Raw genomic sequence first — 22,242 nt, forward strand, 5'->3', positions numbered from 1 at the left:
TTCACAGCAGTGACAAACTACATTTAAAACATTCAGCAGCAGGTGTCTTCCAGACGTAATACCCTGGGGCATTTTTTTCAGATATTGCTTATTATTTTAAATATTGTGAGCCCAAAAGGAAGCCATTTGGCTCCATTGTCCTGGGGTGGATGCAGAAATCTCAGAGGAGCATCTTGAAATCTGGGCAAGCAAAATCAAAACTGTCATCATGGCTAGATAGCAGACAGAACGTGTTTCATGTAATTTGGTTGTATTGACCCTTTGAAAGAGGTCCAGTTGGAACAATAACAGGTCATCTTTTTTTAAAAAGAGTCCTTAATTCAAAGCTTAGGTCCCTAAAGAAAGACATACTTGGTCAGTTCTATGCTGCCTGGCGTTCTGCTCTGACCTCAGCTCTGCTGGGACGCCCTGGATCCACACATCAGGAGCAGTGACCCTCTGCCAGCCTGAGGCCACTCCCTCTGCAGGAAGAAAACATCGCACGGCTGCACATCGAGATGTTCAATGGCTCTCTGAAAAAGACGAGGATGCTGCAAGAGGCGATCATCGAGGGACTGCACGGCAACTGTTGCTAATGTTTACTAGGGCTGCTACTATGGTTACTTTTATTACTGGTTAACCTCTCTATTATTCTCTCAGTTAGTTTGAGTCTGTAAAATGTCAAACACGGGAAAAGCCCAGATTGTTTGTTTGGCCAAAAGGTTCAAAACCCTAAAGTATTACATTTTCAAGTCTTTTATTTTCAAACATAAAATCCACATCTTATATTTGAGGAAGTTGAACAAGCCAAATATTTTTACCTGATAAATGACCAAAAGTAATTGACTAATCACTTCAGAACTAATGTTGACAATTGCTTGTGTTTGTTTGACAGTGGTTTAAACTTCAGTCCAAACTTAATTTCTTCTTTTTCCATCCGTTTCGTTTTATTTTACCACTTTTGATCCTGTTAATTTCTTCGCAGTAACGTTTTATTTTTGTGCGTTTTAAGGTTTGTATGACGTTGATCTCATGCATGCCTATTCTTCTCTCTCTCATTATTTATACTGTTATAAATGACGGCACTTAAGAATAAAGATTGTTGAATACCACGACAGAGATTGGAGACTTACCCGACATGACACCTGCTCACACCAGAGAAGACGACGCAATATTTAAGTCAATAAGGAATTTTAATTTGTGCTACACATTTTAACAAATCACAAAAACAGGAACATTTAAAAATACATATACTTCTCTATTTCCAGAATGTTTACGTATTGACGACAGCTGTTTTTACATAGAGCAAAAATATTTTTTATTTTTTCCAAAAATCAGAAAAAATACCTTCTAAATAGCTTTGTCATTTAGCAGATAGAGCAGCATACAATCATTACGCATCTTTTTTTATTTATTTTTTCTCTAATGTGCAACAACAATCACTGAAATCTTGCGCAAATTGTGCCTGATTGCCAGCTGAAAAAATAGGCCTGTGCGAGGACATTCGGAAAAAAGCTAAAGGCAGAGTGAGAGATCAGAGGGAGGAAGAGAGGGAGGGGAGAAAGTGCTGAAGAATATCTAATTAAGGTAGCGTCTGCGACAGGAAATGCAGCTTGATGCGTCTGAGACTGCAAAGATAGAAACTGCTCACTGAGTGGAGGGAGAGAGGTAGATTGGGAGAAAGGTGAATGCATTTGGGGGAAATTGAAAGCAAAAGTGTGGGGAGACAACAGTAGAAAATATGTCAAAAGTACCATACAGAAGAAAAGAAAAACAAGACGAGAGCAGTTGAAATTTGTGGTCATGTGTTGGTCCCGCCCTTCCCCTGATAAAACTGATATAACTCTACTGACGCAACATAACTGTCACCGTTGTAGTGTTGCCGATCGTGTGCTGTTAACGAAGCGCTGTGTTAATCAAAAAAAAGGTAAAGCTGTCTAAAGGTTAAAATACAATGACAAAAACATGTAGAAATATTTAAGGCTTTAGGGATTATTACAATAATGCTTTTCTGTGCTAAGACAAACAAAACTGTACGCACAGGCTGTTCCATTCCTCCTTTAACCACTACTGAGAAAAAACAAAATAAAACAATCAGTTTGTCTACATTAGGTTAGCTCCACTTCAATCAACTCCAAATAGTTGCCTCTTTTTTTGTGTGTGTTTGTTTTGCCCTTCTCTGCTGTCCGGTCGCTCAGACCATGTTGGATCTGAGGAGCTTCACACTGATAAACCAAACTGGGCTGAAGGGAAGCAAAAAAACAGCAAAGACCTGGTTTGTTATTCCTGGATTCTTCCTCTTCCAAAACAATACCCTTTCTTCTTGTGCTTTACAGAGAAGGCACGGAGGATAGACACCCCGCATTCTGGTCTAGGCTTTAATGTTAACGACAGCCTGTTTTTCAGTAAGGATTGCCTTATGAAAAGTACAATCATATTCTTAACAGTCTCCCAAGAACCCATCAATGGTCTGGGTATACGCAGTTAAGTCCTCTCTTATCTTCCTGTCCACAATTGTGTGAAACTACACAATATATATCAACTCTGATCGTCGCACTTCCTTCAGTAAGTGTCAGCCATTTCAAGTCTGCGAACACACGTTCCCTGGTTTTAAAATCAGAAGTGCAGGAGAGGTGAGTTCTTTGGCCTGAGAGTGACAGTAACTGATGCATCTGATCCATCAATCAGAGGAAAAGGTTGTATCGCAGATATTATCCAACATTCACGTAGCAAAAGTAGTGCTGAAATCATTTTTAATATGCATAATGCTCTCATAAGCTTAACATCCTTACTTGTGTTGTCAGTGAATGATAGATTACACTTAAAAAGACTGTAAAGCTGAAAAAGTCCTGAAAGATTTACTTGTTTTTTTACATTCAGAATGTATTTTTTTTTTCCATCTATCTATTTTGACCAAAATATAGTTTCCTTTCAATTGAATTCCCTTCTGTTGAGAGAGGCTGCCTGTACATTTTTTGGCCCTGTCGGCTGCAGTCATATCAAATGAGTATAAAAGTCGAAGCAGTTAGGGGACCAAGAGGAGGCTGTCCATCGGGTACCCGGCAAGAGGCCCTGGGTTTTACTTCCTAGGGTCGTGGGTTTGTGACGTCATGGCAACGATGACAGGCTGCTGAGCAGGCATGACTTGATGCTGAGCAGGCTCAGTCCCGCCCTCGTCCCCCATCTTTGGCCGCTTGGCCTGGGGCTCACCTGGCTGCTCAGCTAAAGTCTCTGCACTGGGCTGTCTGCTCACCAGCACTGGAGGGGAGCTGGAGGCCTGGGCTGCCAAGATCTGGAGAGGACTACTCAGGCCTGGGGAGGAAAAGAAGAGAAGAAGAAAAGTCCGGTGAAGTAAATATCTGGATGTAGGGTCCGCACACATTCACTGACAACATTAAAAACCTACATATGACATATAAAAGAAAGAGAACTAGTACATACTCCAAATGTTAAATATTGTATGATCATAAATAGTGGGTTAACACACAGTCAATGCTTATTTAAAAAAAAAAAAAAAAGCTTTACAGGCACTTTAATCAGTCTGGATCTGGCTTCCAAGCATGAGGGAAATGTTGAATAGATGAGAATAGAAGTACTTTATTGATCCCAAGCTGGGAATTGATGGGAATGTACACTTTAATTAATTCAATTCAATTCAATTTTATTTATAGTGTCAAATCATATCAAACGTTATCTCAAGACACTTTACAGAGTAGGTAAAGACCACACTCTATGACTTTAATATTATAATTTACATAGACCCGACAATTCTCCCGTAGAGTACGGTGGCAACGAAAACCTTCCCTATAACAGACAGGAACGTCAAAACATAATTTAACCTAGAGTGCGTACATGGAGGAAGAGACAACACGGAGAGAAAATGAAGAAACGTCACACATCCTTAGAGCTACGTTAACGTCAACAGCTACAGGAAATATATTCAGCGTTGCGCTACACTGTGTGGAAGGTTATCCGCAAAGGATTACAGTAACAGTTTCATTAAACACAACAAAATTACAGGGTTTTCCAAAACTTTAAGGTATTTTACTGATTCCATGACCACGGGAACCCTGTGAGTTGTTGGATTCATAAAAAAAATAACATTCTGTTTAACAGTAGATGGGTTGCAGGTGGGTGAAATAATACATCGTTAATGGAAATATTAATTAAACTAAATGCAGCAGAGAGCAGAGCTGCTGTTCACTGCTGCAGGAGAGAGAGAGAGCTTTATTTTTTGCAGAAACAGCAGCTTCATTATTTCAGAAGCTTGAATGTTTAGTTTTGCTTTTTATAACGATACCAATGACACACGGATTCAGATGGTCGTGAGAGCCGGCCTGTGCATCTCTACTGTGGATGTCTTTTAAGGCAAAAACATCAGTCTATATTCATCACCATGACCGGTCAATGTGCAAGGCAGAATAGTCTTACCAGTTGCATTAGCAAGGCTGGTCGCCGTGGCAACAGAAGTAGTGGTGTGTTTGCCATTCTGGGTAACAGCACGAACAGGAAGTTGATGTAAACCTAGGCCCAGATTTCGCCCATCCCCACCCTGCACCACACTGTCCACAGTCTGGATCACTCGCTCTCTGTTCAGCTGGGCTTCTGATGGAAACACAAACACACAATTCAAACACACAGAAGTAAAGCTCACTAAGAGATGTGCACAATGTTTGATCACTCAGAACTGACGGAAATGAAAAGATATGGAATATTTAGCAGAAGATCCGGTTAGATTAGGTGATGTATTGTGCCATGCACATCCAAAGTCTCTGCCCACGTGGACTTAAAAGTGTGGCAACGTTGGTTAGACATGGGCATCACTTCTTACATAGAGTAGAACATTATATAGTAAAACGAGGAACTATCTCTACTGCACCAAGTACAACTAATCAAATCTGCCACGAAAACCTAAAACTCAAGATTATTATCACTCATCCAGAAGAAATTATCATAACTAAGGAGACTTTACACGAGTGCTTTAAGTGTAGCCTTTAATTCTTATATAATGTAATTTATTTCAGCTAACTTAGAGAACAAACCACTAACTCCTGGATAAAGGATAACCCGCTCAAATCACTGTCTGGCATCGTTCAATCACACTATTAAACTATTAACAAACACTTATTATATCTCTGTCTTAAGTGACACATTGTCGGCCCATTTTGATCTACAGTTCGATTCGGATCTCGACCTCGGTCTGGACTTTGAGAAGCCCAGGCTTGGATCTATAATTAATAGAATATAACGTGTCACAACTAATACGGATGCACCGACTTATCGGCCGATATTCGCCGCGTTTACTGAAATCAGCGCATCTGCAAATATGAAGAGGATTCAAAGATAGTGTAATAAAGGGCTGCATTAGTTCAGTAATTATTTAATATAATACAATTATTTGTTTACCTGGCACAAAAGAGGGAATAAATAATAATTAAACTTAAAGAAAAAAAACATTGTCATCTGCCAACTTGTTATTTTAAACATCAGTATCATCTATAAAATGTGTAGAAGCTAAAAGCAACGGGCATTTTAAGTATCCAAAAAACAACAATGCAGTATGACAAACTGTTGGAGCCATTAAGAGTTTTTTTGAGTTATGGTTGAAATTATGAATTATGAAATGAATGCAGCTTTAGACCTGGAGGTGATGAGGTACTAATGTATAACATGATACAGACAAAGCACAGAGAGTCCTAGAGCTGTACTGTACCTCTGAGCTCACTGTTGCCCTCCGCTCCTCCAACAGAGGGAGCACTGTACCCATTGGCAGGGTTGGAAGTTAGAGGGGCGCTGGTAACCACCCGCACCATGGTGACAGAGGACTGAGTGGGGTTCTGGAGCAGGTGGACGGGCTGGACTTGGCTGCCACCACCTGGGATGAAAGCAAGGGCTTTCCCCAGGCCTGTAGACTGGACTGTTGGGTGAGGGGGTGCAGCCATGATGACATGCTGACCATGGCCACTGACTGGAGATCCTACACAGAGACAGACACAAACAACCACGTCACCTCTTTTGTAGCGTATTAGTGCAGTGCATGTTCGGATCAGGCCGAATGCTAGGCCCCCTGAAAGTGATGCTTGCAGCATTCTCGAGAACCGCTGATACACACTCCACACTGCACTCCCTTGGGTCATCAGTAATACACCTGCCAAGTGTGAAGTCGACTGGATGAACGGTTCTTGAGATATGTGAAGGCCAGTCATACATACATACTGTACACTCAGAGATTCATTCCTTTATAGTTAGATGAGGCTGCTACAGCGCAACCTATTGGCCAAACAGCGCAAAATTTGTCATGTTCACTCAGGCATAATATCTATGTCCACCAAATGTGGTTGCAATAACACAAAACCTTCAGAAGATATGATATGTTTTGGAAATATAAGCCCTGCCCACAGCAATTGAGCTAAAGTTGTGGGGCATCTGTAGTGAAACTGTATTAATGGTCAAAAATCTGAAAAAGTCACCTTTTCTGGCCTGGTCCAGTGGTGTTCTGTACCAGACTTGGGGATCATCTCTCAAAAATTGTAGGAGAAGTAACAAAAAAACTGATTTGGACACAATCTAAAATGGCCGAAAAAAATAATCTAGGTGGACACAGAATCAAGGAAAAAATATATTTTTGTTCCTGAGACTTAAGGGTTTAAAAACAGCAGGACAAAATGTAAAGCCTGTCGTTGTAGCGCCACCATCTGGCCAAATTGCACCGAATCTGACACAAAGCACGTCACTGTGTCCTCAGCACTACACCCGCACAGTGTGAAGTAGACGGATGAACAGTTCACACACAGACGGACAGAGATTCCTCCCTTTATAGTTAGATATGAACGCCTTCGTGTGTGCGTGTGTGCGTGCGTGTGCGTGTGTGTGTGTGTCTGTGTCTGAATGTATTTTGCGTTTATTTGTATACATCTGCATGCAGGCTCACCTGGAGCGCTCTGAGAGTACCTATACTCTGGTACAGATGCCAGTTTGTTAGCCAGCTGTTCGTGGTGGTCGTGGGGGATAGGAGAGCCCTCCCTGCTCAGACATTCAGGAGTCTGCAGCCCGCTGGACGTAGGAGAAAGAAGTCCCTGGTGGGTCGGGGACGCAGGAGCACTCCTGAAAAAGAAGGAATGAAGGAGAACGAGAGAGACAGAAGAAATCAATGAAAACATCAAGAGACTGCTATTAACATACAGAGCTCCTTCACTGTCTTCTGCTGAATATATTAACCTGGAAATGAGACTTACTTTGTTCTATCCAATCAAATGATAGCCAGGAGCAGAAGCAGAGAGAAGGGAGAAAGGGTTAACGGAGTCAAATCAGAAGCGACAGAGCGTGTCTGACAGTCGTGTGTTTGTGTGCGTGTGTGTGTGTGTACACACTCATGCAGCAGAAGGCCACAGGTGACTCACTAACCTAGAAGAGAGAGGTCCGAATGGCGTCCTAAAGCAAGCCACCCCTCTTTGCCTTCTTTTCCTGAAGGCTTGTTCCACCAACTTGCTCTCAGAAGCAGAATCCACACGCCAAAAACTCCCTTTCCCAGGCTCATCCTGAGAGCGGGCCACTTTCAGAAAGTAGCGGTTGAGAGACAGGTTGTGTCTGATTGAGTTCTGGAGGGAGGCAAAATTATTTTGTCAATGGGCAGAGAAATATTCATTTCAAAAAATGCATCACAGACCTTGAATGTTATGGCCAATAGGGCTGCAGCATAAATCTTTTTTTTTTTTTATCATCACAGCATCATATCAACTTGCACATTAAACACATTGCCAAGGACTGCAACAAACTGTGAAAGAAAAACTTAAAAATGCAACTATCATTCTTATTTTTAATGGTGCCTTTTGTGCTCATGTTCAGTTTGTAACTGTCTGTTGTTTTTTAATTTAGCAGGATCCTGGGAGCAGCAGAGGCAAAAAAGTGTGAACTTTAATATTCATTTTATCACAAATAACATAAATATTGTGATTTTCAATAACGTTATCACATATTTTCCTTTATAATGGCCAGTGACCCAAAAAAGGACAAATATTTCGGGAAAGAATTTCTTTCTTTTATTCTAAAATAACTGTAGCTGTAGCTTGAGCTAATATGAGAAGTGTTCTTAAGTCGTTAAACGTTTGGATCATCTATATCCATTCAGTTGAAGGCAGAAAGACCCTACCTGCCAGCCCTTGTCTGCAGTGCGGTAGTAGGGGTAGTGTTTGGTGATGTGGGCGTAGATGCCACTGAGAGTCAGCTGTTTATCCGCTGCAGAAGAGATTGCCTGGACGATCAGCTGTGCATAGGAATAAGGTGGCTTGGACTCATCCTGGACAAACGAGACACAAGTATCAATATCCACCGCACATCTTCAAATACATATGGCATAAGCAACAAAAAAAAGTATTCTTGGAGGCAATTTACACATTCTGATGTTTTACCTTGGGGCTGTCTCCACCAGCAGACTCCCCCCGCTGCTCACTCCCCCCTCCTCTCTGCTCAACAATGCTTCGTCTCTGCTCAGAAACGGCCTTGGCCGCATATTCAGCTGCTAACTGGAGGTCAGAGGCCACGTTGCGTCCATAGAGATACCCCGATGACCCTGCCCCTCGTGGACTAGCCGGACAGGAGGTGGGAACACTGTAGAAGAGAGGGAGAGAGTCTGTGTTAATAGCTCAACGTGATGGTTTAAGTCCCCTTCTGAATGCAAAACAACGACACACGCAAGATACAGGACGACATTCTGTTAAGTCATTCTTAATGAATGAGCAATCAATGATGCTAGTCATAGCTGCTATCATAGACTGCAGGCTATTTAAAGATAGACGGGCTGACAGCTCTCTGAAAGTGAAGCCGAAGCATCTTGATCATCCCTAAGTATAGGGCTTAAGTCCCGCCCGCTCCATCATGTTAGCAGACGGGACATGGGCCAAACTAAAAAGTCAGAGTGCACCTCAAATTAGTTTTTCCCAAAGATGGTTTCTGTCTTTGTAGTTCTTATCACACTGATGTCGTTTTTCTGATATTTTAGGTTTTAATGAGTTATTTGATTCTACAAAAACAAGGTGAAAAGTCATGATTGACAGCTGTGACCCACCACAAAAGGTCAGGTCGGTGTATGGACGCGACTTGGATGACGCGACTCCCCCGCCTGATCCCTACGGCGCAGACTCCAGCTTTAATACTACATGGCGGCACCCGTATCAGGTATATTTTCGTCTTTAACTAGTGTAAAGTGGGAGGAAGTGGAGTCACGTCATCCATCTTTATATACAGTCTATCGTTGCTATGGTCACTACACAGCTTCACAGTATCACTTAGCAACTGTTACTGGGACAACAGTTCTACAGAGTCTCACTGACCTTCGGACAAAGAGAATTTATGTACATAAACATGCACCGAGAGAGGTTAACTTAATAAAACATTAACTGAGGAGTCAAAAGTCTCCAATCTGTACGATTCCAGCAAATGTGCATGACAAATGTCAACGTATAGGCTCTGATTGCATAAAAATCACATTCAGATTTTTTGAAATTAGTGATAAAAACACACAAAACTGTAAAGTGAGTATAAAGCAGCAACTGTAAAAGAAAACCAAAAAACATTACATGATTGAGAATACTGACTGTTGACTAATATACAGTATAAAGGTAAGATAATGGCACTCGACTTAATACTTATATACTGGTAAAGTACAAGTACAAAAAAGATTTCTATTTAGATTTCACGAAAACCCTAAAAGTAAAAAACAAAGAATAAGAAAGAATCTTAATATTGCAATTAAAGAAATACATAGAGAATGAAAATCCAAATATTCCTTGCGTCATCTGGTGATTTAATGGTAATCCAGGGCGTTTAAACACATAAAGTGATTGTAAAACACGCTACAATGAGCATAAATCTTCAAATGCATGTTAATTATTAACTAGGTTTTATCTGGTGCTGCTGAGACAAAACAAGGAAAACCAAGTTACTTATATAACACACACCTGCTTCTGTTAGTAAAGTAAACACTCGTTTCTGGGAGAGTCACTGTGCTTTGATTTGCCTTTGGCCACACACGCACGCACGCACACACACACACACACACACACACACACACACACACACACACACACACACACACACACACACACACACACACACACACACACACACACACACACACACACACACACACACACACACACACACACACACACACACACACACACACACACACACACACACACACACACACACACACACACACACACACACACACACACACACACACACACACACACACACACACACACACACACACACACACACACACACACACACACACACACACACACACACACACACACACACACACACACACACACACGCACACTCATGCACACATACACACACACGCACGCACGCACACACAGGATATGTTTGTATTCTTTGGCAGGGGAAACCGGGCTGCAGGCTCTGTTTTGCAAGTGGCTCAGCGTTGAAAAATGAATGAAGACGACCAGAAGGTTGTACCGGATCATCTTAAGTATTACAACATGATTTGGTACATCTACATACTTAAACCGCATAAGAGGTTTTGTGTGCCTTCATGTGGGTACGAGGGTTTGTCTTTGCTTCCCTCCACCGCTGTTGCAACAATCGTCCCACCCCCTCTGCATGTGTACGAGGGCCAGCGGTAGTAAGTGTGACTGCTGGCAGGGGCAGAAGAATGTTATTGTATACAGCTCATTTAAGTTGCCAAACAGGAAAAGTGACTCTTAGCACCCTGTGAAGAGACAGTTGGTGTTTAGGAGGGACTTTTTACGCAATTTTTACGCAATTGTGTATGTACACTGTATATATACTGTCAAGAAAGGTTGCACAACAATCTGCCCGAAAAAGGCCACAGTGAAAGTGGTGGAGAGATGTTTGAGCAAACGTCTTTACTCTGTTGTGTGTGTGTGTGTTTGAGTCCACGTGCGAGAGAACAGGAGCTGAGGGCTGAGGTGGAGGGGGTAGGGGGGTGGGTGCTGAAAAGGAAACCACGAATGGACGGAAAAACGGCCGACAGGCAAAACAATCTGCCCGATAGCCAATCATGCGCCTCGAAGCTGCAGCCATTCCATATAAGGCAGGCACACACAAGCCGACATTGGTGGGGATGTGTGATGCAGAAACCAACACAGGCCACCAGAGGGAGCACTCAGCACCACCATGCTTGACGGTCGCAAATGCTGTATTCATTTATAGAGCAGTGATTTCCAAACATGTGCTATCACAGCTCATTCGAGTGCAGGTTTCCGTCTCAACAGAAACACTGCAGCGGCTGATGAGTACACAGATTTTCAGTGGAAATTAGCTGATGTAATGTGTGGTTGGTAAAAAAACACCGCAGGCCTTTGAGTCTCGACTGGACATAAGTGAAACCAAAATGAAACAAAGCCACGTGTTTGCAAGTGCACACACATGAATAAACATGTACAGATCTAAGACAAGAGAGAGGTTTTAAGGACTATTACTGCAACACACTATGAAAAAAGAGCAACCTCCTACCTTAAAAAACAAAAAGACAATTACTTACACAAAAGTGTAAAATGGAATATACTGCTGTTTAATCGATGGAGCAAAAAATCCTCATAAAACAGCACGACTGGATGAATGGGCTGCAATCAGTGTAGTTCAACTCAAAGGATATGTTGGTCTCAAGGAACTGGTAATTAACTAAATTAGGGGGGGCACTTTTAACAAACGTAATAGTCTAATTAGTGCATAAAGTTTCTGTTTTTTTTTAATGTGAAAACAGCCCAAATTCAAATGTAGTCAGAAGCAATATGATACTAGTGCATTTATAACAGCACTGTTTGTGTGTTCATGACACAAATGGATATAAAAAGAATTAAATAAAAATGAAATGAGGACTAGGACATGATTAGGACATTAGTAGTGCTGTCAGTTAAACACATTATTAACAGCGTTAATACAAACCCATTATAACGGTGTAAATGTTTTTAGCGTGTGATTGAAGTTCTTTTTAGCCTAGCAGACGGTGTAGCTTTTTTTTCACTCACTGCTGCAACGACTAGTAACGTTAGAAAAACAACAACACTACACCGGCTCTAGCTAGACCGGAAGCAAAACAGCGGGCACGCCGTTTGGGCTTGAGCCAGCCAAAGAGTAGTAGACACTTTACGTTGGAAGTGGATGGCGAGCAAGAGACGCCGAAATGTTTGCAATGTCTTGAACGCTACAAGGAAGAGCCTCTTACTGGCATGGATGACTGTCCCCAGGACAGGAGGTCCACGCATGAAGGGGCACACAGTGAAATGGCCCACCGTGCAAGCAAGTACTTTAGCGGCACCGGCAACATCAGAACCTTCTGAACGGTTGTGTTCGGTGTCTGGGCACGTTGTGCAAAAGAAGAGAGCTTTCCTGGTGTCTGAAAATGTCAACAGGCTTGTCTGTTTGAGTAACTGGCTCAAAGCAGAGAAGTAGAAGCGTACCTTTTTCTTGGTAACCTAAATGTTACCGTTCGTCCTGAAATAAGAGGCTGCTGGGTTAATGAGCCTCTGAGTCTGACTGTGAAGTTCAAAGCAAGCTTGAGAAAAAGACAGTTTTAAGCCATGGTTTAGTTTAACTGACATATGCACTTTATAATTTTATTTTATATCGCCCTGTTTGCCAATGTTGGTTTTCAATATTAAAAAAGCATTTGCATGAAGCAAGCCATTCCACTTTTCCATGTTGATAAGAGCATTATGAGAAATAATGGGACAAAAAGAAGTCAAGAGACATTTAGAATAGATAAAAATGTGCGATTAATTGTGAGTTAATTAATACATTAACGCGATTAATTCTAATTCATTATTTGAATGGTTTGACAGCACTAAATATCAGCCTAAACCCTAATCTTGGGAGTAATTTTTGACCCTCGATCGTCTTTTTTAGGAGCCTTCTGAGATTTCATGTGGAAATTTTACGCTTTGTCGCCCTTAATTTCTGACTCTGGCTGCAACAAACAATTATTTTCATTACTGCTTTACCTGCTCATTATTTTGTGAATTAATCGACTGTCGATCATGATATTCTGTGTCAGTTTACCATCACATAAGAAAAAGAATATCAACAAATCCCCAAATTACAGAAACTAGAATCAGGGAGCGTTCAGCGTTTCTGCTTATACAATTACAACCGATCAATTATAAAAGCACTGGCCAATCAATTTTCTGTCAGTAGACAAATTAAATTAGTCACTTATCAAACCAATAATATTATTTATTTACACTCAACACAGGAGACTAAATTTAAAACGTACACTGAAGCTTATCTGAGCCCAAACAGTCACAACAATGATCTGGACGGTCCACTTCATTTACTCAGTGTGTGTGTATCACATGCAGTGTTTGCATTTATCAACGCACATCTACTGGGGTTCTTATCAGTGTGTGTGTGTGTGTGCGTGCGTGTGCACGTGTGTGTGTGTGTGTGTGTGTCTCCTTACCTGAGAGTGCCTGTGGGCGAGGGCAGCGGAGAGCCAAACGCCCTGATGTGTTCTTCATGCTGCTGCATTGTGGGAATGCTGATTTTTAGAGGGGAGATGTGGGGCATGAGCGGGCGAGGGGGGAGAGAGGGCTGCTCCATCTCTCTGTGATCCTCAAGCTGCAGGAGTGACATGAACTGGATCTTGATTACTGTGCTGGGAAAACGAAACATGCACCTGGAGAGCAGGACAGCAGAGGGAGAGATGGTGGAAAGAAGACAGAAGACAAGAGAAACAGAGATGAAGTTTGATTAGTGCATTCTCTTCTACACAACGCTCAACATCTCATTATTACATATTATTGTATTATTGCCTGTTCTGGAGCTTTTAGTCATATCACATGATCTAACGCAGCAGAAGTTGACATAGAAATATACATTTGTTTCTGACTTCTCGTCTTCAGACTCAAACTTCTTTTGCTGCTCAGAAAAACGTTAATTTCTAACATTCACAGCACCATGGCAACCACTGTTTCTAAGGTCAAGACTGAACTTGAAATCCCAATGTTATTATATGTTTGAAGTTTCACAAATCTGCCAGAAGTGCTCATCGTTTATCTAGAAATATGAGCTCATATCAACCACTTCTTCCCTCAACTGTTTGAGCTTGTTTCCAATATAAACAATATATTTTGTCAACAGCTTTCCTTTTATGTACAAGGAACTAGTCTGGTGTAGACTTAACAGGACACCTGTTAACCTGCATTTCCTCTTCGTGAGCAGGTCTGGACAGCTGCCTCAATAGAAACAAGGATCAGTCCCGGCCAGAACACAAAAACCTGAAGATAATTATGTGTGCGAAGGATTGAGTAAATGTTTTACAATGGAACCGAATGACTAATGTAAATAGTTTCAATGTTTCCAAGCTGGTTTATATTCAGTGTAGTTTAGTCTCTGTGACTGAACTTTCCTATCTGCCCCGAATATAATGATTGCATCTTTGAGCAAAAACTGAATCCCTACTAATTGTAGGAGTGCTGAGCTCCGGCCTCCCTGTGGAGACGATCAAATGAATGTGTTGTGAACAGTTTCAGACAGTTAAACCAGTACGTGTTCCGTCGTTTCTCTATAATTTGTCTTCTGATAAATCGCAGCTGTCAATCTAATGTACAGTCTGCTCGCAGCTGTCTCTGCCTAAAGCAGGCCGTCCTCAACAACTGACTGTCTGCACAAGACGAGCTCCAGAGCAAGGACAGAGACTTGTGGCAACTCTGAATGAGCTTCAGGGCTCCACAGCTGAGATGGAAGAGAGAGAGACTGTGCATACAACAACTTCTGCTTCAACCCTTCACCAGTGCCAGCTGTATGTCAGAGTAGCAAAGAGAAAGCCACTGTCCTCAGAACTCACATGACTTCGAACCCCATTTTAAATAAAAGCAAATACATTTATGTGATGTTCATTATGCTGCGTTTATCTGAGTGTCACGGGTCTGTGGGTAGCTTCAGCATTGTCTTTGACATCTTTGATGGCATGGGTGTTTTCCTAATCCAAAACACACTTTTTCCTACGGGCACATGTTTGGGGGATTTTCACCCAGCAATAGTGATGGAAGGTAAGGTAGGTTTTTGGTGGATTCTACCCAGGGAAAGTGCTATTTGGGTGCCAAGGACACTGAGCCTTCTTCAATATTTTTTCCTAAATTTCCAGTAATTTTGGAGCATTTTTATATCATGATGCTTTTCTTTCATTTTGTTCGATGTGACAGTTTAAAATAAAAGAACACTACTCAAATTTGTAATGTATCGTTATGTTTTGATATATTTTGACTTTTTATTGGATGTATTATCTTGGATAAAAATCACCCGGTCTTAGTGATGGTGTATTGAATTTAAGCGACAGTGTTCTAGGGTTAAAGTGTACTTCCAGCGCAAAATCATCCTATGGTCTTTTTCGGCTCTTACATACATCAGGTAATCCATCCAGAGAGGTTTTTTTTGTGTATTAACGGAGAAGTCTGGTGGAGTCTCTAAACAGCCGGACGTGGCTAACACTGATTAGCTCGAGCAGTACGGTGAAGGCATTAAAACGTCTTTTTTAACCACTAATACTGTTTAAAATAACACCAAACCTCTGCAGTAGCATGGGAAGAGTCCCTACACATAAAACAAAGCACCAATGGGCTCCTTCCTTTTGGATTGACTTTGGTAATCGACTTGAATGGACTTTACTATGAGAGGAGCTGGTACAGGGGCCGGTAGGTAAGTCTTTCAAAACACTCTTTTAATAAACTCCGGGTTCACGTTGTTGGTGCTTTGTTTGGTTATTGGCAGCAATCGGATGAGATTTGTTTGTACAAAAGTGCCTTCTGCTAAGCACTCTCTCATCTAACAACTATTAAATATTATAAATTATTAGTGCTAAGGTTGTAACAATACACATCTTGGTACCGAACCGTCACAGTACAGGCACTTCTGGACGGGTGCTGAGGTGGACCACGGTCCGTAAATATGGCATACGTAGCGTTAATACTGCGAAAGTAGAATCTTGTTTTGAGGTGCAGAACTAAAAACAGGACGCCCCCCCGAGCGTGACTGTGTGGATCGAAAGCTAGCGAACTGAGAGTGAACTGCGCACCAAACGACAACATGAAACTGGGGCTTGCAGAAGTCCCCCAGTCATAATTGTTTACTAATTAAACTTATGTTCCTTCTAACAACAAAGCAGTTTTTTCCATTTCACCCCATAACTAGGAACCGTACCGTCCAGTACTGTACCGTGACTTTAAAACCGAGGTACGTACCAAACCGTGAGTTTAGAGTACGTTACACCCCTAATAAGTGCTGTAAATGTACCAGCATAACTATAATGATCAAATGTTGCTCTCTTCTACATTTGAAGAGGTTTAAGACTTGGCTGAAAACAGTTTTTCCAGCTGGCTTTGTGATCCTGGGACAGGGAGGGCCAGAGCAGCACATGTGAACATGGCTGTGTTGGATATGGCCTGGGTTTGTGAGTCTCCAGTGTTTACTCCATGTGCTCCTGCAATGAGGATGTCATTTCAGCCTGCACTTCCTGTTTCATGCCAGACACGCCCCCAAACAGACTTGACAGCCAATCAGAGAGGATTACCCCCCCACCCACCCTGTGATTGACAAACACACACACACACACACACACATATGTTGGATACCCAACTGTAATAACAGACCCAGTGAAGAATATTTAGCCTGAACAGTAAAGCTAAAACCATATTCAAACACAAGAAGGTCCTTGTTGACACAAAAAGACAAACAAAACAAACACATTTCAAGTTCCGAGACAAAACAAACACACCTCTTCTCAGAAGACTCGTGAATTGACCCGTCAGGGGTGCGTTTGTTTACATCAACGTGACGACGACGACGACACGTCGGCTTCACAACTAACTGACATTAGCACTGAAACTGTTGGGAGTTTTACCAGCAGCCAGACACTCGTGTTAAAAAAATGTCTTAAGTTCGTATGTTTTAGAAAGCAAGTACGAAATATAGAAACATTTCTTTTTTTTTATTTTACATTCGCTAACTTGCTAACTACGGTTTGTCGGTAGGCCAAACGGAGCTAAGTGTGCTAACGGCTTAAACCAACGGCTAACGGTTCACTGATTTACAAAGTCGGGTAAAGGTACCCTAGGGAGACAAATGATTAAAACACTTAATATTTTCACAGCTAAAATGGAGACCCACTGCCTCATTATGTTGCTGCTTCACTGCCCAAAAAAACAAGGTTACAGTGCACTTAAATCCGAAGATTTACTCGATCAGAACAAATCAAACTGATTAGGGGGGGTGTCATGACACATTTTGCATCCCTGTCAGATTGTGTCTCCCCCGTTTGAATACGGAGCTCGTTACACGTTTAGAGGGCTAATACATCCATCTAAAACTAATACGAATAGGTAGTAATATGTTCACCTAAGCCCACATACAATTATATATAATGTTTTAAAGTTTGATACAATTGTTTTGGTGTATGGGTGGGAAACACACTTTAAGGGGGGGTACAAAATATAACATGACACCAGCAAGCTATACCGATCAAATCAAACTGATTATAGAGGGGTGTCATGACAAACTTTGTATCCCCGTCAGAATGTGTGTTTCCCGTTTGAATTAGTTACACATTCAGACCTAGCTTAACCACCTATAACTATTACTATTTGGTAGTTACGTGCTCACATTACCACACATACACGTGTATATATGTTGTTTCAAAAGTTTGATTCAACTGTTTGTTATTTAGGGGAAACACACTTTAAGGGGGGTACGAAATATATCATGACACCAGCTCCAAAGCCCATCAGTTGGTGAATGCATGAAGTGGACGCTAAAGTTTTTGGGTAGCCCCTGCTGCAGCCAAACACCGTGTGTCACCACAAGTAGCCTGTCGGTCGGTAGCGGCTATGCTAACTGACTGCACTCACTCTCTGGGGAGCGACAGCGGCGGCGCCCCTCTCCGCTGGAACACCCCGTCAACGAACACGCCATTCTTGCCCAAGCACCGGAGGGAGAAACTGTCCGCCTCGTCGTAGATAATCTGCAGGTGTCGCCGTGAAATGAAGCTCGAGTGACCCATGTTGATGTCCACGGAGCCGTGAGACGAGTTCCGGCCTATGGTGACCGTCCTCTGGCGCATCACAAACTCAAAGTCCCGGCCCTCGAGTCTGGCCAGGGCCTTCGCCGGAGGACAAGCGAGGCGCACGGGGAAAATCCCGGCGTCGGCGCGGGCATCCATCATCATCGGAGGACCCAAGAGGGCGAGCGAGGGCTGGTGGTGATAGGCGTGCGAGGTCACCGCGACGCGCACGGGACTGCATGGTGCGGACTGTAAAGCAAGCAGGGCTCTAGCTCCGGTGTCTTCCCGGTAGTCTGCCATCTTCTTTTAGGAGGGTCAACAACGCACGCACACAAACACTTTACTTCTCGCACACACACAGAGTTGCAACGTGAGAGTTTTTCGGCCAGGGCACTTGCTCGCTCCGTGGCTCTCGGAACAACATGGAGTCCGAGTCGGTGCAAGAACGGGACCGGAGTCTCAGCGAGGAACGGGACTGGTGCTGCGTTCACGGCCTCCTCGTTAAACTGCAGCTTCAAAGATAATCATGAAAGAATCAAAACATCAATGCAGATATTTTAATGTAGTTTAAACCTGACATAAAACAGCTTCTTTCCCGCTGTCATCTCACTACTGAATAGCTGATCTGTTCTTTACATTTGTTATATATATGTATAATTGTATGTAAGACAGAATGCTATTACATATATGTATATTGTACATATCCATAACTTATGTGCCTGTATTTTTCGCCATCTAGATTTTGTATTTGTATATTTGCCCCAATTTATTTATTTATTTTTTACTTAAATGTACCTAGTGTCTATATTGAATATGTCTACCTTTACGCAAATTCAAATTCCATGTATGTGTGCATACTTATGTACCATTAAAGCTAATTCTGAGTCTGATGGCCAATACCAAAGATGATTTTCTCGTCAACAACATCCTAATTTTTGGAAAATTTCATATGCGGACATCAAGTATATGACAGTGAAACCTTCTTTTAATATATTTACCATTTATTTTGTAATTCATAATTGTAGAATATGAATTATAAAAAACTAGGTTTATTCTCATTTAGTTATTGCTGTTATTTGTATGTTTTTTTAAATTATGTTATAGTATATTATAAGTTTGCACCTTTGTAAGCACCTTTTATAATACTGTGAATAATTCTGAGCCATATTGTTTGTACATGGATTTTGTTAATTAAAATAATATATCTTCATGTAATAACCATTCAACAATAACACGTTTAAACTTCTCCTGGACACATTTTTTGATCATTAATATTTTTTCAGCAGGTCAGCTGACTTCACACACTTTCTATTATGGGATCCAAGAAAACACAATGAGCGGTGTTGATTGATCCCGAGGGTACAGATTTTTAGGGCTGGGCAAAAACAAGATTTAGGGTCAAATCATTTCTTCGTCAACAAGGCAATGCTTATTTTTATAGCATCTTTTGAATGCAACCATTCTAAGTGTTTTAAATTTGTATAAAAGCGTTATTACATATTACAGTGAAGTAATAAGTCGCCTCAAATTTGACGTATGGAAAAGTGCATAAGACAAAGTTCACATGACAGCACATTACTGTGTACAGTTAGAAAATAAATCCATGTCGGGACACGCAACTTCAAAAAATCTGTGATACTCATTCAAGATTCAAGATTCATTCATTCATTCATTCATCTTCAACCGCTTGTCCCTGTCGGGGTCACGGGGGGCTGGAGCCGATCCCAGCTGACATTGGGCATTTGGCGGGGTACACCCTGGACAGGACGCCAGTCTATCGCAGGGCACATAGAGACGAACAGAGACAGACAACCATTCACACCTACGGGTGATTTAGAGTCATCAATTAACCTAACACGTGCATATCATTGGTCTGTGGGAGGAAACCGGAGAACCTGGAGAAAACCCACGCAGACACGGGGAGAACATGCAAACTTCACACAGAAGGGCCCCAGCCGGGATTCGAACCAGGAACCTTCTTGCTGTGAGGCTACAGTGCTAATTAGATTCAAGAAGCTTTATTTATTTATTTATTTTATTAATTATTGTGCAATAGTTTCAACACAAAGATGTGAAAGGATCAGAGTAACAATAAGCATAAAAACATAAATCAAATAAAAATAAAACTGACATAAAATAAATTAACTAGATGTGACTGAGTGCAACAGACATTGTAGTTGAAAAAAAATGCTGCCCTACAAAGCCAAAGTAAAGTAACTACAAAAACATTTAAGGTAAAAAAAAAAAATGTCTTTAAAGTTTGTTCATTGTCCCAAGAAATTAATATTCAGCACACTGATGATTGATTATGATTCACTCGTTTGTAATTTAATAATTAACATCCAAATCATTCCTAACCTCCACACTTTCAGGCCCATAATTGTGTAGAAATCATGTTATTAATGATTTCGTAGTTGCTGCACTTAGGCTTTGTGGGGCAGAGTTGTTATCACCAATAGAAACCTACAGTAATATCAAAGTAGTCTTGAACATGAATTTTATTAAAATAAATATCTTTGTAATAGAATTATGCTTTGTTAGATATAGATCAAGGATAATTGAAGAATGACAAATGGGAGTTATTATTATTGTTATTATTACTATAAAGATAGAAGGCAAAACATTTCAGTACGTGTTATTTCAGTAATATTTATTAAAAAGAGGTGGAATTAAATAAGTTTACACTTCTTCACGCGCCTTTTCGGATATGTGAACATAATTTATATTTTTTAGTTCACTTTGTTAAACTTTGTTACTATACATTTATTTTTATCTCTGTTTTTTTTCCTTTTCTTTATGATTGCTCATTAATGTATGATCATTTTGTTTTTTCACATATTCGAAATAAACTATCTAAACTAAAACTAAACATTATTGCCATCATGGCCGCTGCAGGTCCCTGAACACCACATCCGGGCGCGTCGGTGATAGGCTACAGCTCGTGTCGTCACACCCGGAAGCTGGAGGTTCAGTCCAGTTCAGAGTATTTCGAGACTGATTAACTTTTATATTACCCAGAAGTGCTGCTTTATAACAGCCTTTCACTTTCGTGTTTTCCTCATGTCGTGCATCTAAATACATTTAAATCGGCCCAATTAATCAAACAAAAATATCATTAAAAAAACTAAATTAATTAATCACAAGTTACTAAAATATACTAATATCAGTGGGGATTACAGTTAATTATGTTGCTATTTATTTTATAATTTGGGCGTTTAACGAAGATGAAAGTTTTACTTGATATTCTATATTTTAAAACCATACAATTCTCCTTTTATTTTGTGTTTTTTTGCTAAATGATGTGTATTATTTCTGTGTTTTTTATGTGTTTATTTATATATTTGTATCCGCTATGCACAAAATCACCAGGTCAAACTCCTGGTATGTTACCTGCTTACATACTTAAATAAAGTTGATTGTGATTTCATGTACAGGTCTGGTGCAATGTCACACAATCCAGCTTTTCGGCAGATAATCTGTGACATTTTCCCCCAATCCCGGACCCAAGAGCATGTGGTGTCTGCAGTGTAGCTGGTTTGCCGACCTCAGATTTTTTTTTCTCTTTTCTTTTTCTTTTTTATCTCTACCCTCTGTTTATAAACATGGAAAGAACAAGGTGGTTGCAAAACACGGATGCTGGATCTCTACGGTAGCAGGAGCACATGGGAGAGAAATGAACACGAAATGGAAAACCACCCACAAGAGTGCGCTGTTGGGAAAGATGGAGTGGACACACACAGTAATAACATAGCTACTGTGGCCCACTGGTCAAACATGAACTCACTGCCTGGCTGATATCTGAATAAACTCTCTTTACTTTTATAATTCAGTCCCATATTCTGCACATGACACCTGTAATGAAAGCCTGTACAATCAGCTTTTCCTTGGGTAAAGCTTTTGTTATCAGTGAAAGTGGGGATTTAACTGTAGCAATACGACAACAGTAGGTGTGGTGCTGCTGTGTGGCATTACCGTACACTGCAATATGTTTTTGTTATTTTGTCCACCTGACCTCAGCTCATACCTCAGACCGACCACATGTGACTTACTGGGACAAGAAATGTCCCACGTATTGTTTTAAATTTCTTTGTATTTGTTTCTTTGTGTAATCTCCTGGGCACTGCCGAGGTGCTGTTGAGCAAGGCACCGAACCCCCAACTGCTCGGGGAGCCAATCCATTGGCAGCCCCTCGCTCTAACATCTCTCCATTAATTGCATGT

General features: G+C 41.2%; 1 protein-coding gene across 1 annotated transcript; it reads right to left on the reverse strand.

Moving 5' to 3' along the window:
• Nucleotides 1-1,170: 1,170 nt before the first annotated feature.
• On the reverse strand, nt 1,171-18,432 carry foxk1 (forkhead box K1). Its single transcript, XM_083924440.1, has 9 exons — nt 17,871-18,432; nt 13,430-13,645; nt 8,388-8,586; nt 8,129-8,275; nt 7,384-7,577; nt 6,911-7,083; nt 5,693-5,956; nt 4,411-4,584; nt 1,171-3,291 (listed from the first exon to the last, which is right to left on the reverse strand). The coding sequence occupies exons 1-9, from the start codon at nt 18,320-18,322 to the stop codon at nt 3,059-3,061; spliced, it is 2,052 nt and encodes a 683-aa protein (XP_083780566.1). The 5' UTR covers nt 18,323-18,432; the 3' UTR covers nt 1,171-3,058.
• Nucleotides 18,433-22,242: the final 3,810 nt, after the last annotated feature.

This window comes from Echiichthys vipera (assembly GCF_963691815.1).
Source record: "Echiichthys vipera genome assembly, chromosome: 2".
Lineage (NCBI taxonomy): Eukaryota > Metazoa > Chordata > Actinopteri > Perciformes > Trachinidae > Echiichthys > Echiichthys vipera.

Bases quoted from the DNA above. Each gene is read 5' to 3' on its own strand.
- foxk1 (XM_083924440.1), bottom strand. From the start codon at position 18,322: ATGGCAGACTACCGGGAAGACACCGGAGCTAGAGCCCTGCTTGCTTTA. The intron at 13,646-17,870 runs GTGAGTGCAGTC...CCTGCTCTCCAG, and splicing joins CCGCTGTCGCTCCCCAGAGA to GTGCATGTTTCGTTTTCCCA. The intron at 5,957-6,910 runs GTGAGCCTGCAT...GTCTCTGTGTAG, and splicing joins GTACTCTCAGAGCGCTCCAG to GATCTCCAGTCAGTGGCCAT.